The sequence below is a fragment of the Schistocerca americana genome, chromosome 4 (assembly GCF_021461395.2).
Source record: "Schistocerca americana isolate TAMUIC-IGC-003095 chromosome 4, iqSchAmer2.1, whole genome shotgun sequence".
Classification (NCBI taxonomy): Eukaryota; Metazoa; Arthropoda; class Insecta; order Orthoptera; family Acrididae; genus Schistocerca; species Schistocerca americana.
The window spans coordinates 535,970,692-535,987,380 of record NC_060122.1 but is presented as its reverse complement, the minus strand read 5'-3'; the positions used below and the strand labels follow the sequence as shown (position 1 = coordinate 535,987,380).

Sequence of the window (16,689 nt, the reverse complement as noted above, 5' to 3'; positions counted from 1 at the left end):
ATCTGTGAACTTATTCCATAAGCTTGTACCTTCATTAACAGTGTGCAATGGGACACTGTGTCAAATGTTTTCCAGAAACCTAGAAATGCGGATCTGCCTGTTGCCCTTCATCCATAGTTCGCAGTGTATTGTGGGAGGAAAGGGCAAGCTGAGTTTTGCACAAGTGAAGCTTTCTAAAACCATTCTGATTTGTGGATGTAGGCTTCTTTGTCTCAAGAAAATTAATTAAATTTAAACTGATAATATGTTCAATGATTCTGCACCAAACCGATATTACAGATATTGGTCTGTAATTTTTTGGGTCTGTTCTTTTGCCCTTCTTGTACATAGGAGTCAACTACACTTTTTTACAGTCACTTGGAACTTTGTGCTGGGCAAGAGATTCACGATAAGCGCATGCTAAGTAAGGAGCCATGCTGTAGCATACTCTTTGAAAAATCGAATTGGGATTCCAGCCAGACATGGTGACTTACTCATTTCGAGTCTGTTCAATGATCAAACAACAGTATGTTTGTAAGATTCTCCTGCATGAACAATTTCTTCAATATATAGTTTAAAACTTCGGCTTTTGTTTTGCTACCTTCAACTCCCACACCAGACTGGCCAACAAGTGACTGGATGGAAGCCTTACACCCACTTAGCAATTTTACATAGGACCAGGATTCACTCGCATGTGTAGCACCCTCTCCTTCAGAACCACAATGCCAGACCACACACGAATGCTGTGACATCCGCAACAACAATCCAATGCCTTGGGTTCACTACCATTGATCATCCTCCCCACAGTCCCAATGTGGCCCCATCTCATTTTCATGTTTTCAGAATTTAAAGAATGCCTTCAAAGACTTTGCCAACGGCCTTGCCGCAGTGGTAACACTGGTTCCCGTCAGATCGCTTTCGGGCTGGGCTAGCACGTGGATGGGTGACCATCTGGTCTGCCGAGCGTTGTTGGCAAGCGGGGGTGCACTCAGCCCTTGTGAGGCAAACTGAGGAGCTACTTGATTGAGAAGTGGCGACTCTGGTCTCAGAAACTGACATACGGCCGAAAGAGTGGTGTGCTGACCACATGCCCATCCATATCCGCATCCAGTGACGCCTGTGGGCTGAGGGTGACACGGTGGCCGGTCGGTACCTTAGGGGCCTTCATGGCCTGTGCAGTAGTAGTTTTCAAGGACTTCACTTTAATAGTGATGAAGTATGCAAGCACAGCTGAGATTGTGGCTCCGTCAACAAACCTTCTACAGTGACCGTATAACCAAACTGGTCTCTGGTTGGGAGAAACATGTTCACTACCAGGGTGACTGTCGAGAAATTAATATGTAGATATGAAGAGTAATCAGTTTGTTTTGTTTTAGTTAAAAAGCTGTAAGAGTTTCCACATAAAAAATTCTGAGGCATTACTTTTTGGCATGGCCTCACACATTTATCAAGTTTTGCAGGAAGTTGGATTATTTGCTTGTAAGATATCTTGCTTAGCATGCCCCATGTGTTTGTCTCTTGTCCTCCCAAATCTCTAATGAAAGTTCTTGTACAGTAGATAGTTATCTTCAGTTAAAGCAGTATGTTTGAAGCAAAGCTCATTCCAGTCTTGGGACTAGGAAGTCTCATTAAGTACGATTTGTGTTACATGCAGAAACACTCAAAGATATCAAGAACTGTGAGTCAATAGATGTGAGATGTGCAGACTGCTTCATGACCTTAGTCACCTCACACAAAACTGACAATCAGTCAGTTTCTTAATTATTTGCACCTTTCTTTAATTACACACATCAAAATAGTTTTGCATCACCCCGGTTCCCAGAACTCCTGAAGACAGACATTGACTATGGATATTGTATCACAGACACAGTCCCTTTGACTGTTCATACATGTCACTAAACCTGACCACAGATGTACACAACCACGCATGAGCAGCGCCTATTAGACAGAGGGGGTCCAACAGCCGATCAGTTCCAGTCATTCCACCAGGAAGGAGGTACACAGCTCCTGTTTGTAGTTCAACCATGCCTAGACGGTCAGTACTGCAGTTTGATCATGTTCACATTGTTACTTTGTGCCAGGAAGGGCTCTCAACAACGGAAGTGTCCAGGCGTCTCAGAGTGAACCAAAGTGATGTTGTTTGGACATGGAGGAGATACAGAGGGACAGGAACTGTCGATGACATGCCTCACTCAGGCTGCCTGAGGGCTACTACTGCAGTGGATGACTGCTACCTACGGATTATGGCTCAGAGAAACCCTGAAAACAACGCTACCATGTTGAATAATGCTTTTTGTGCAGCCACAGGATGTCGTGTTACGACTCAAACTGTGCGCACTTGGCTGCACGATGTGCAACTCCACTCCCGACGTCCATGGCGAGGTTCATCTTTGCGAACATGACACCATGCAGCCTGGTACAGATCGGCCCAACAACATGCTGAATGGACCACTCAGGATTGGCATCACGTTCTCTTCACCGATGAGTGTTGCATATGCCTTCAACCAGACAATCGTCAGAGACATGTTTGGAGGCAACCCGGTCAGGCTGAACGCCTTAGACACACTGTTCAGCGAATGCAGCAAGGTGGGGATTCCCTGAAGTTTTGGGGTGGCCATTATGTGGGGCCAACGTACGCTGCTGGTGGTCATGGAAGGCGCCGTAATGGCTGTACGATACGTGAATGCCATCCACCGACCGACAATGCAACCACATTGGCAGCATACTGGAGAGGCATTCGTCTTCATGAACAACAATTCGCTCCCCTATCGTGCAAGTCTTGTGAATGGCTTCCTTAAGAATAATGACATCGCTCGACTAGAGTGGCCAGCATGTTCTCCAGACATGAACCCTATCAAACATGCCTGGAATAGATTGAAAATGGCTGTTTATGGACGATGTGACCCACCAACCACTCTGAGGGATCTACGCTGACTCGCCTTTGAGGAGTGGGACAATCTGGACCAACAGTGCATTGATGAACTTGTGGATAGTATGCCACAATGAATACAAGCATGCATCAATGCAAGAGGACATCCTACTGGTTATTGGAGGTTCCAGTGTCTAAGGCAGTCTGGACCACCACCTCTGAAGGTCTCGCTGTATGGTGGTACAACATGCGATGTGTGGTTTTCATGAGCAATGAAAAGGGCGAAAATGATGTTTATGTTGATCTCTATTCCAATTTTCTGTACAGGCTCCGGAACTCTCAGAATCAAGGTGATGCAAAACTTTTTTTGATGTGTGTATATTCAACTACTTGGAACTTACAATTTCTAGACTATTGGAGGAATATAGTTTCAAATATGGCCCTGTTCACTAGTTCTGAACATCAAGTTTTCTAGCAATATTAAATTTCCTGTGAACACTTGACAACCTCACTATGATGATACAATGCAAAATTGTCCACATGAAACATAAGAAGCATGACAAAACATCAGTTACTTTCATTTAGAAGTGGCCAACTGTAGAGCTAATTTTTATCAATGGCTGGCAGATCTGTTTAATTCATTCAGTTATAAAGGGTGTTAAACAAAGGACTCCCTAATTTTCATGTTAAATAACACAAAAAGAAATATCAATAGAAGAATCCAATGAACATTATTGTGAAAACTCTAAGAACTTTATACAGAAATGTTTAACTATTAGTCACAAAAGCTGCTAACAGATGGTGGTGTAATCACAACTTGTACTCTGAAGCCTGCAGCAATCAGATCCACTGCTGAAATGTGAAAGGATGTTAGCATGCCACAGATAGAGGTTGAAATCATTTAATTCATTTTAACATGTTAACAGAATCTTCTGTTGGTTCTTGGCAGAACAACATTATAATAAATGAAAAGCACCAGTTTGCAAAAGCAAACTGGTGCTTTTCATTTATTAATCCATTTTACATTTGTTACTCGCACTAGAATGCTACAGGTTAGAACACATTATTACATTGACATGGAGGTACAGAGTTCACACATTACTCAGTGTACCAAACGCAGCCGAGTGGAAACTATTAGCAAGCTCTTTCCTGAAGTTGAACGGACAAGCACTTTGGTTGATGATCTATTGGGGAAAGTTATTCCTAGTCCAACTGTAGTTACTCCCAAAATGTTGTCACAGTTTCCTGGGCTTACACAGCAACATCCAGGGAACTCCATCTCAAGAACTGCAGCAGAGACTGATTCTGAGAACAGCAGAGACTGATTCTCAGAAACAGTCTACATGTTTCCATTCAAAATCATTGTGTCCTACTTATACCTACTTTAGTCAAAAGAGTGGATCTTGGGAACTAGATTCTCACAATTATTGATAATGAAGGATTTCATGCTTGGCGCATTTGGTTCATGAAGCACACTTTCATCTGAATGAATTTCTGAATACATAAAACAAGCAATTTCAGGATTCTGAAAATCCTGCTTTATGAGAAGCTAAACTATTGTATTCTCTCAAAGTTACTGTTTGGGGTACTATCAGCCCTTTAATTGATAACAAGTGAACGTTACATTGCAATTTTTGGAACAATTTACAGCCGCACAGCATACAGTAGAAGATCAACGAGACACCGAGTGGTTCACGCAAGACAGGACCTGAGCACATTGTACCGAACTGTGTTTAGCTTTCTTAATGTATGCTTTGGAATAATAATTATGATGGATCACCCCAGATTTACTGTTGCAGTGTTGGACTGGCAGTCATATTCACCCAGTCTGACTCCTTGCAACTACTTTTCGTGAGGCAGCCAGAAATATTCCACTATGCTGGACAAGCTTAAATCAAAAATCTGCGTGGCAACTGAATCCATTTTCTTTGAAACCTACAAGATGTGATGCCAAATTTAACTCAAATCAAACTAAATGTGAAACCAGGTCCAGGCATTGTGAGGTTGGGCAGCCACGCTTGATTACAGATATCGGCTGGGCAGACTGGTAACACAGGTGATGAACTATGGCAGAACTAACATCAGAGTTTAATGCTGGGCAGAGTGTAAGTGTGTGTAAACACACAGTGCACCGAACACTCCTAACGATGGGCCTCTGCAGCTGACGACCCATGCGTGTGCCAATGTTAACATCACAACATCGGCAACTATGACTGAAATGTGCATGTGACCATCAGCAGTGGATGTTGGCACAGTGGCAGAGGGTTGCATGGTCTGATGAATCCTGAAACCTTCTTCGTCAAGCCAATGGGAGGGTGCGAATCGGTCATCTTCCGAGGGAACAGCTCCTTGACACCTGTACACAGGACAGAGACAGGCTGGTGGCGGCTCCATTATGCTTTGGGGAACATTCATGTGGACATCCATGGGTCCAGTGGAGTTCTTGAAAGGCACTATGATGGGCAAGGAGTATCTTACACTGGTTACAGTCCACGTACACCCCTTGATGATGATCATGTTACCTGATTGCAGTGGCACTTCTCAACATGATAATGCACTACGTCACACGCCAGGAGTGTGATGGAGTGGTTTGTGGAACATGGTGGTGAGTTCTAATTGACATACTGGCCCCCCAACTCGCCATATCTGAACCCGATCAAACACCTCTCATTTATTCCATGCCACAAGACATTGCTGCTGTTATCTATGCCAAAGGTAGACATATTGGCTATTAGGTAGGTGGTCGTAGTGTTCTGGCTGATCAGTGTATATATGCACACTGAAGCAATGAATGAAAGTTTGTAACAAGCCCTTGGTACAAATTTTCATTCGTGGCTTCAGTCAGCATATATACACCGTAGAAGTTTGCAACTTGAACATGCCTCTGGAACCACATAATTTCATTTGATTACAGCACCTATGCCTGGGTTTCTGGCAGGGTCCTCCATTTCATTAGATGCTGACGTGCTATTGCAATACAATTGCAGAGCCTTTGCAATGCTCTTCAAGTTTAGGAGGAGTACCAAATGGGCTGGGGCACGAGTGGAAAGTTGGACCGAGGAGGGAGGTGTGCTAGGGTAGTTTGTGCAGTTGTGCAAAGCCTCTGTGCCATAATGGCAAAGTGGTTAGCTTATCTGCCCAGTGAACAGGTGATACAGGTTCGAATCTTGTCCTTGGTACAAACTTTCATACGACACTTCAGTCTGAAAATAAAAATGTTTCTTTGCACTATCTCGCTACTGCAAGTGGTGGACATGTTGAAAAGATCCTGCTGTGATTGCTAAGACTGTTTGTAGAGGATGGGCTTACATGTGCAATGCTGATACAAGCTGTGGTGTCATTTGTCAACAGAAGTTGTTAACTGTTATTAAAACAACTTCTTTACAAAATTCTTACAGTTTTCACAATAAACAATACTATTTGTTCCACTCTTCTGGTGATGTTTGATTTTACTTTTGATGAAGGTGCATATTTAAATGGTTTTGGGATGCAAGCCAGTGTACACATTAGAAAATGGTCATTGTTAATGTAGGAATGTGTGTCGAAGGTGATTGTTTCTCATGGTCAACTGAAGGGCTGGCACCTGAATTAGCCATCTCCACTCGTACTGTGCAGAAAACTGTTTCCTGTAACAATTAAATACTGAAAATCTTTTTTTGTTGTTGTTAACCTACATACTACAATTGTACTCAGCAACTTACCTGAGAGTGTGTACCAGAGGACAGATCTTGTAATACTTTCATGATCTCCCTCGCCCCCCTCCCCACAAAAAAGTGCATCTAGAAGGGAACAGCTGTCAGTGAACTCTTATGTACGTTTTAGTCTATTTGATTTTATGGCTGTGGTCGTTTCATAAGAATGAATAAACGAAAGAAACCTGTGCGACTTGTCTTTTCCTGGGAAATGCGTTTGTGTGATTTCAACAATAAGCCTCTGTGTTGCATATGCCTTTCTTGTAGCATCTGTCACTGAAATTGCATCATTGATGCCGTTACTCCTAGTAAAGAAAATTGCGATGAAACTCACAGCTCTCTTTTCAGTCTTTCCTATACCTCTATTAATGTTAACTAATAATGTTCCAATGAACAATACCCAAAAATAAGTCCAAGAGTGTTTTGCAAGCATTCTGCATCATTGTCCAAATACATTTAATTAGGGTTTGGTCATTGAATCAAATCTGGCACTTGCCTTTCTTACAGCTATCACTGAAGGAGTTCACAAACTGCCCACCCAGTGACTGACTGCCTCAGAGCCACTGGTGTTGTCTTCTAAATAAACAACCATATGCTTTAAGTTGTGCTCTTGATTGATTGTGATTTTTATTTCATCACTGTTCAGTGAGCAGAACTCTAGAATGGTTGTCATTTGAAAAATCTTGGGCTTGTCAACAGAATACATCTACTAAGTTTCTCTTCAATGATGGTGTTTACAGAATCTTATGAACAAATAAATATGATTCTGAAAGTATAAGGTTGATCACATAAAGGAGAATGGAACAGTTTGGCTGAGGAAGCTGAGAGAAATTGGCATCAAAGAATAATATAAAAACAGCAATATTCTAAAATATTTATGGACGTGAATATCAGACTGTTGTACTGATTTAGAACAAGAAGATTATTTTTCATTTATGCTGATGTTATTGCAACTATAAAATTACATGGGAGACAGACTGGATGGCCATTAACTACCTTCAGGATGCAAAATTTCAAGTATTACAACAGACATCATAGCTTTTGAAACAGTCCATCCCTGTGGAAGAAAGAGTGATTAGAAAGGGGGGCAAATCACTTAGCTCACAGGTTGAGGGATCACATGGGAGATCCCTCTGATATTAGGGTCTGACTGACATATCTCTCCTTTTAACATTCCCCCAGCCTATCCCTTCTTCCTACCTGACAAAGCAACTAACAGTTTCAAAAGCTAGGATAATACATCTTGTCACTCACAACTTACAATTTCACCTATTCAAGGTAATTAGCACACAGTCATTCTCTCTTCCAGAAATTTTGTCAAGGAAATTTTCCTTTTGATGCAATTAATCACCTTTCAGCATTCTTTTGAACTGAAGCCTTCATGTTCTAATGGCTACTCTATTCTTGATAGTCTTGGTTCTTTGTTCCAGTTCACAAGTTGTCCTTACCCTATCACTGAAAATAATGTACACTTCCTCATGCTGACAATGCCAATAACATTGGCGATGTTGACAATTTATTCTTTAGTATACATTTTGTATGTACATATACTCAACAAATACAAAAATCTTATGAACAGAACAGTAAACTGTTTCACTGCTTTCAATAATAATCTGAGCCACTTTGATAAAACACATGAATTTATGAATAGTCAATAATTTATTTGCTTTCACTATTAGAGTAGTTTGTAACAACTACGTATGTGAAATATGTTCTCCACATGTCTGGAGAACTCATGACTAGACATCGTCTGTTGCTTCTAGGACAGCACCACTGTATGCTAGATCCCAGTAATGTTCTACAGAATGTTTTTTAAAATGTTCCCGTGCAAGTTTTTCACTAGGACAAACTTTGAATTTCATTTCCCCAAAATTTCTCTGTTTTACTGTTCCCTGAAAAGAAAACAAAAATTCAGTTATTTATGTGAGAAGAAAAACAATGGACATATTACATAAAACAATAAATAATTTTTGTGAACTAACATTTCAAGAAAATTCATCAGTACTAGCAACTAATAAACATAAGGGGCCATATCAAAAAGTTTCCATTTGAAGGCCATACTGTCCAGAATCAGTATATCACGTGAACTCGCTGTGAGCAATGAGGCAGTCATCCCACTGACACTTCAGGTATAAGAACAGCATGTCCTACTGTATGAAGAAATCTGCACCTATCTGCTGCACATCATCGCCTGACAGGAATCGTTGAACCTTTAAGGCTCTTTTTCTTTTAAGGAAGTGAAGGCATGATATTCACATAATGAATGATCGGGACTACAGGGCGAGTGCGAGTGTGTCGCACCCGAGTTTGTGTAACTTCTGCATTATGACATTTGCAATGGGGAGATTGGTGTTGTTATGCAGCAGCAGCACAGAAATTGGTGGATAATTCCACAATGGTGGTTTTCAACAGACACATTCTTCATTCTCTGATGGATGTCTATCGTTGTTTGCCTTCGGTAGCCAAGAGATGAATAATAGCATGTGGTGGAAACACTCAGTAACATGCACATTCTGAAAGACACAAATGCACACTAATCCCTTGCCTAGATGTCAGTGCTTATATATTTGTGCCACAGTTGCATTATGTTACAGATACGCTGCTGCAAAGCCCTCTAACGTAAACTTTCCGATTGTCTCTTATGAAAAATCAGGCCTTAACAAACCATTAGAATCCAACTAGGTTTCAGTGCAAAACTCTTCTCTATTTTATATCATGCTAGTTGATAATTAGAGTGATGAGGCTTGCCTTGAGTGTATCTATCACAACAAGACAACACAGGAAATGTTGCATTAAAATCCAAGGCACAACCAGTAGCTGAGACACATTAGTCACTGGTGACTGACGTTAGTGAACACAACTGACGATGCCTGCTAAACAAATAGCTTCCGGTCTATTCAGTTAAATGTCAGGACATGGAAAAACATGCAAAGAACCACCAAAGGATCGTCATGAGTTTCTGAGAGGTGCAGGAAAGATGTATTATACAATTAATTGATGTATTAATAAAAAAAGGACTAAACAATAAAATTCTTGGCGATCTCTGACTTTTCTCAGTGTGACTGATTCATCACGTTTTCAGGGGTAAGGCTTAGTAGACAATTTCAGCTTTGTACACAATACTTTAAGTGACCTAAGTCAGTTGCTCAAAGTGATGGTCTTATTTGTGCATGTCACCTGGCCTTCAACTTGCTGGCTCAGACATCAGACATCAAAACATTGGGCATGAAACAGAATCCATCTGTTTGGGAACTTCAAAACATATTAGCAATAAAAACCACTATTAATGTTGAAACATACATTCAGAGACTTTACGACATTACAGAACAAAGATTAATAAGATTCATTATCAAGTGACAGAAGATAACACCTACATACTGGATAGTTGAAAGTCATCCATGTTACTGATAAGTCTCAGCATAAAGAGAAGAAGTAATCTGGTGTTAATATAGTAATTTAAGTGAGTTCTTGGATTCTTCCATGACTTATTTTTTTTTTTCTGTATGTTTCCTGCCAAATTCTACAGTGGTACACAGTAAATCACTGTATGTCAACTTCTACAGTGTTACTTCTATAGTGTTTCATAATATATCACATTATAGTCATATCCAGTATAGGTATCAAGTACAGGTGGCAAAATAACAAATTTCTATGTCTCCCTGACTATATCAAGTGAGATTTTCATTAACTCTGCCTTAGAGGACACATCCTCCCTTTCTGATAATGATATAAACTGGCCCAAACTGTGCCATCCAGCTAGTCTCCCTCTGATAATGAAACAAAAAATGTGAGCAGCACACACCACTTCTATGCAAAGTGGCACTCCCATTACCTAAAATTCTTTACTGGAAAAAAGAGAAGAGAATTTGGCAGAACAGGTTTGTAAGTGCACCACTAGGAAACAAACACATTTGCATGATTTTTGTGTTACACAGTTGCCTGTTTTTATTGTGAATGAAGGAATCTGAGTGTGCTAGAGTCAAGCAGCACTTAATAATTTGCTTTATTTATTAAGGAACATACAACGGGCCATAAACATTGCATATTCTGACAATATATCCTGACAATGTCATCCGGCAACACTGCAGCCATATGACTACAACATTACCAGCCAGTACTGCCCAGCAATATATTTCCAGGCCAGAAGTGTTTACAAAGGATCACAGTATTGCCACAAAATGAAAGAACACAAGCTAGTGGAAGTGAGTGCGGCTCGACAGCTTTTCCACCACACAAGAAATCAAAGTTAGAAAGAAGAAGAGGAATCACGCTTCAAGGATGCAAATATAATAATAATAATAATAATAATTGTTATTATTTAGGGAAGTGGAATGCTTCAAAAAATTTAACTAATGAACTGACGCTGGATACCAGATACTGAATTTTAGCAGAATGTTGAAACATGATTTCAACTATCTCATACAAACAGTTTGTCTGAGAATTTCTAAAACCCATACAGATATGAAAGAGTGTATACAAGTTACAACCCAACTGGAGATAATCCATCAGTTTTTAGTTGTCATGATTCATGCAGAAGTTTAATGTACCGCTTTCAAGTTCACTATTCATCAACAAGCCTTATGGTACCAGAAGTGTGTACTTTAATGCTTTGGTGGAGGGTCTGAAATATTACTGAGCTTCTCAAACTATTAACCATCCAGCAGGTGCACTGATTTTCGTAAAACGAGAGGGCGTACACATGTGAAGGACAGCTGTCTTTATGCTACCAAAGTATACACATGTATGAGCAAAATCACAGTTTAATTAAACAACAATAAAATAAACTTATATTAGATGAGCTAATCATTGTCTAATTAAACAATAATAAAATAAACTTCCATTTATCACTCTGTTGCCACGAACAGGTGTTGCCACACATTAATGACCCACTTTGTGCATTAAACAGCACAGTAATTTCATACACTTACACATGTATGAGCAAAATCACAATTTAATTAAACAACAATAAAATAAACTTATACTTGATGAGCTAATCATTGTGCAATTAAACAATAATAAAATAAACTTTCATTGCACTCAGTTGCCGCGAACAGGTGTTACCACACATTAATGACCCACTTTGCGCATTGAACAGCACAGTTATTTCAGTTCCTGCCCAACACTTATTCAATTACTAATAATCAAGCAGGCAATTGCCTCCTTAGGGTGTTGTACTGCTAGCTTGGAATCTGGGTCTGCTGCTCACCTGGGAGTATAATGACACAGCTCAACACTGTGTTAGTTGAAGCAATAATGAAGGAATAGATGCAGGCTTGTAATTGTATAACGACAACAGAACGGTACAAAACAATGCTATTTGTGCTTGGTGCACTTTATACGTAGGCAATCCCGCTCGAGGGTTGAGCTACTTTTGCTCTTCATATAATTGTTAATCTTGGACACGAACAACTTAACCTCCTGAAATATTTTGTATATTTCCACTCACCCATGTATTACGGAATAATTTTCTGGGGTAACTCACCACTTAGTAAGAAAGAAATGATAGTACAAAAATGAGCAGTAAGAATAATATGTGGTGTTTACCTACAGATGTCACGCAGGTACCTCTTCAAGGAAACAGATATTTTAACTGCACCTTCAGAATACATGTATTTGCTAATGAAATTTGTCACAAATAATCCATTACAGCTTGACAAGAGCAGTAAGGTCCACACCTACAGCACTACAGGAAAATATGACATGTATTATCCATTATAAAAGCTATCAGTGGCTCAGGAAGGAGTTCAATATGCAGCAACAGAAATATATGAACATTTCCTCAATAACATGAAATGTCTGACGGACAGTAACGCAAATTTTAAATCTAATCTAAAGTCATTTCTCCTGGACAACTCCTCCTGCTTCATGGATAAATTTCCTTTTAAAACTGGTAGCTTGTGCATTTAGATAATAATAATAATAATGTGTTCATTAATGTTAACACTAATTTTGTATTCATATCCTGTAAACTGGCTCATGCCACATCATTTTGATAAAAGAATTGATCAAATGTTTTATGGAACATGTAACGAACTTTCATTAAGGGAAGTTCGAAATAAGAATACAATCTTCTAAAATTTTATTTTTATCCGCCAGCACTATCAATATGTGTTTCAGGTATGTCTCGAGATAGTATGAACAACACGGCATCAAATGTAAACCATTTGGATGAAGAGCCATCTATGATTTCACTCCTCTTACACAATTTTTTTGGTTCGCATCTGGCTTAAGCTTCGAAGACTATGGAATTTTTGGTTGTGTGTCATCAAGCGTAATTCCGAACTCACTGGCAACAGCTCATAAACTGATTTTTCATGTTCCAATCTTTAGCTCTGGTTGTGGATAAATCACATTTATAAAATTAACAGTTTCCTTATTTGTCCACTTCTCCATTGCTGTAAACCACAAACTCACAATAACAAAACATGTGGCAATACAAATGCACATAAAAATCTTTCAAAGAATAGCAAATTTGTATTGTTTTCACTCATACCTATGACTGCAGTGCTGTTGGTGAGAGAAGTAAGAAGCAGAGGTTGGGACAGAGGAAAACATTTTCAAACGAGGATAGAGATATTGCCCTGTTATATGAAATATTCCCACCCTTGGTGAAGAACACTGGCAACCCCTCAGCAGCTACCTGCAAAAACTGCCCAGCCATACTGCAGCCACACTGTAGCAACGTCGACTGACAGCAGTGCTACTGCATCCAAAATGGCCCACCTAAAAGCACATTTAGAAACACCACACAATGTGCCAAATGCAGACTGGCTATGTGTTGGGACCTGAATATGTAGAATGCTGTACAGACAGAACTGACAAGGCAAGGTATAGAGACAGAACTGAAAATTATTCACATATTAGGGGATGAATTTAGACATGGTCAAAATGCATTGACAGGTTTTGTTTTGTCTGGTTTCTAGTCTGAACACTATAAACTAGCAGTCCAACCAACTGTAAATGAATTACAATTATTACTGCCAGAGGGGTAGAAGCAGAGGGGGGAAGCAAGTCCTGCCTCCCTCTCGCAAGACAGCAGAGTGCTCTGCATTTATGGAAAAGCAGAAGTAACACATCTGTCCAATGAATCGCTGAACCCTTCTCTTTGAGGATGTCCACATTGAAAATGGTATCAGAGACCATGACGTGATTGTGCCAACAATGACGCACAAAGGACAACTAAAACAAGCAGAAAGTTATATATGCTAAGTAAACTAGATAAAAAATCATCAGTGACATATCTCAATGAGGAACTTCAGACTTTCAGGACAGGACAAGAGCATATAGAGAAACTCCGGCTCAAGTTTAAAAGAATAGTTGACCACACACTGGATACATATGCACCCAGTAGAACAGTTCATAATGGGAGGAAACCTCCATGGTATACTGTCACTATAAAGAAACTTCTTAAGAAACACAGATTACTGCATAAGACGTGTAAAACAAAGCATAGGGTTATAGATAGAGAGATGCTGAATGAATAGGGTTTCACCGTCAAAAGAGCAATGCTTGATGGCTTCAATGACTACTGTAGCAGAATATTGTCAAGTGATCTTTCACAGACCCAAAGAAATTCTGGTCATATGTAAAGGCTGTTAGTGGCACCAAAGTTAGTGCCCAGCCCCTAGTGAATGAGACAGGAAATGAAATTGAGGGTAGCAAAGCAACAGTTGAAACACTTAACTCCATTTTCAAATATTCTTTTACAAAGGAAAACCCATGAGAATTGCCCCAATTTAATCCTTGTACCACTGAAAAGATGAATGAAATAACTATTAGTGTCAGTGGTGTTGAGAAACAGCAGAAATTCTTAAATTGAACAAAGCTCTAGGCTCAATGGGAATCCCTGTCAGATTCTATACTGAATTTGTGACTAAGTTGGCCCCTCTTCTAACTACAATCTATAGTAGATCCCTCAAACAAAAAGCTGTGCCCAGTTCTTGGAAACAGGTACAGGTCGCACTCATCAACAAGAAGGGTAGTAGAAGTGATCCACAAACCTGTTGTCCAATATACTTGTTATTGATTTGTTGTAGAATCTTGGAACATACTCTGAGCTCAAACATAATGAGGTATCTTGAACAGAATGACCTCAATGTCAATCAGCATGGATTTCGAAAACATTGATCATGTGAAACACAGCTTGCTCTTTTCTCACAACATACTGAAAGCTTTGGATCAAGGAAATCAGGCAGAAATACTATATCTTGATTTTCAAAAAGAATTTGACTCAGTACCACACCTATGCTTATTGTCAAAAGTGCGATCATATGAGGTACCAACTGAAATTTGTGACTGGATTGAGGATTTTTTGGTAGGGAGGATGCAACACGTTATCTTGAATGGAGAGTCTTCATCAGATGTAGAAGTAACTTCAGGTGTGCCTCAGGGAAGGGTATTGGCACACTTGCTGTTCACGTTGCATATTAATGACCTTGCAGACAATATTAATTATCAGGCTTTTTGCAGACAATGCAATTACCTATAATGGAGTACTAACTGAAAGAAGTTGCATAAATATTCAGTCAGATCTTGATAAGACTTCAAAGTGGTGCAGAGATTGGTAACTTTCTTTAAATGTTCAGGAATGTAAAATTTTGCCCTCTACTCAAAAAAGGTAGTATCTTATGACTATAATATCAATGAATCACTGTTGGAATTGGTCAATTCATACAAATACCTGTGTGCAGCACTTTGTGGGGATATGAAATGGAATGATCACATAGGTTCACTAGTAGGTACAGTAGGTGGTAGACCTCTGTTCATTGGTAGAATACTGGGGAAGTGCAATCAATCTACACTGAAAATTGTTTACAAATCACTCATGCAACCAGTTCTAGAATATTACTCAAGTGTGTGGAAAGGATATTTAACATATTCAGATGGGCAGCATGAATGGTTACAGGTCTGGTTAATCCTTGGGAGTGTGTCAGAGATACTGAAGGAAATGAATTGGAAGATTCTTAAAGATAGATGTAAACTGTACCGAGGAAGTTAACAAAGTTCCAAGAACTGGCTTTAAATCATTACTCTAGGAATAAACTACAGACCCCTACATATTGCTCACATAGGAATCTTTAAGATATGATTGGAACAATTACTGCACACACAGATACATTCCAACAATAATTTTTCCCGCACACCATATGTGAATTGAACAGGAATAAACCCTAATAAGTGGTACAATGAGACATGGTGGTTTGCAGTATAGTTGCAGATGGTGTTATGAGAGTGGTGGATCATAATTGGTATCTTCACTTATTTCAAAGTAAGAAAAGAAAACAATGAGCAACGCACAAAGAGCATTTGGTAATGGCTACTGCAAAATTGCTTGCTGACACTGGCAGTGCCTTAAACAGAAATAGTTCAGGCCCAACCTCTACCAGTGCTTGATGCAACATCAGTTCAAAACACCTGCCACTTAAAACTATCATGTTCAATGCATTCACATTATATTAACTTCTGAACTGTAGCTAGCAGCCAAATGCACACATTTCTTTGCTCTGAGCTGTTAGGTATCACAGCTGAGCACTATGTTGTATTACATGGTTGTTGGTTAGTTTAAAAGAGGGGGAGGTCATCAGTCCCTTGTCTCTAATAAAACAACGCCATAAGTGTGAGAATAAAACAGGTGAGATACATAACACAAAACGGAAAGAAAGGAAAAACCACAAGAACGAAGGAAAGGCAACGAAAACAAGGAACAAAAGAGGACAAGAAAACAACAGACGCTAGAAACAGAAGAGATTGCAGTGGCTGGCCGGCCACAAGAATAAAAAGGAAAAGCCAGCCACTCTGCAACACATTAAAACCTCCACCCTAAAAGCACTAGGGTGGAGGACACAGAGGGACAAAGGAAAAGCCAGCCACTCTGCAACACATTAAAACCTCCACCCTAAAAGCACTAGGGTGGAGGACACAGAGGGACAAAGGACATGCGCTAAAACTTAGATCAAATGATAAAACCCACCTTCACGAATAAAATGTAAAACTAATAACCAGCCAATGAGGAGTTGTCAGACAAAATGAGCAGCAACGAGTCCGGTAACACAAGATTTCATCCCTGTGCAGTCAAAGTGGGACAGTGCACCAGAGAATGGGCCACGGTCAAGCGGGCACCGCACCGACACTGAGGCGGGTCTTCACGGC

At 39.8% G+C, this 16,689-nt stretch overlaps 1 protein-coding gene across 3 annotated transcripts in view; it reads right to left on the bottom strand.

The window, feature by feature from the left end:
• Positions 1–8,016: 8,016 nt before the first annotated feature.
• Positions 8,017–16,689, bottom strand: part of LOC124613248 (U4/U6 small nuclear ribonucleoprotein Prp3) — a 62,349-nt gene continuing 53,676 nt past the window's right edge. For all 3 annotated transcript variants that reach the window (XM_047141935.1, XM_047141932.1, XM_047141934.1), the window contains exon 12: positions 8,017–8,432. In XM_047141935.1, the coding sequence (XP_046997891.1) occupies positions 8,280–8,432 (153 nt within the window). In that variant the 3' untranslated portion in view covers positions 8,017–8,279. The remainder of the gene's footprint in view (positions 8,433–16,689) is intronic.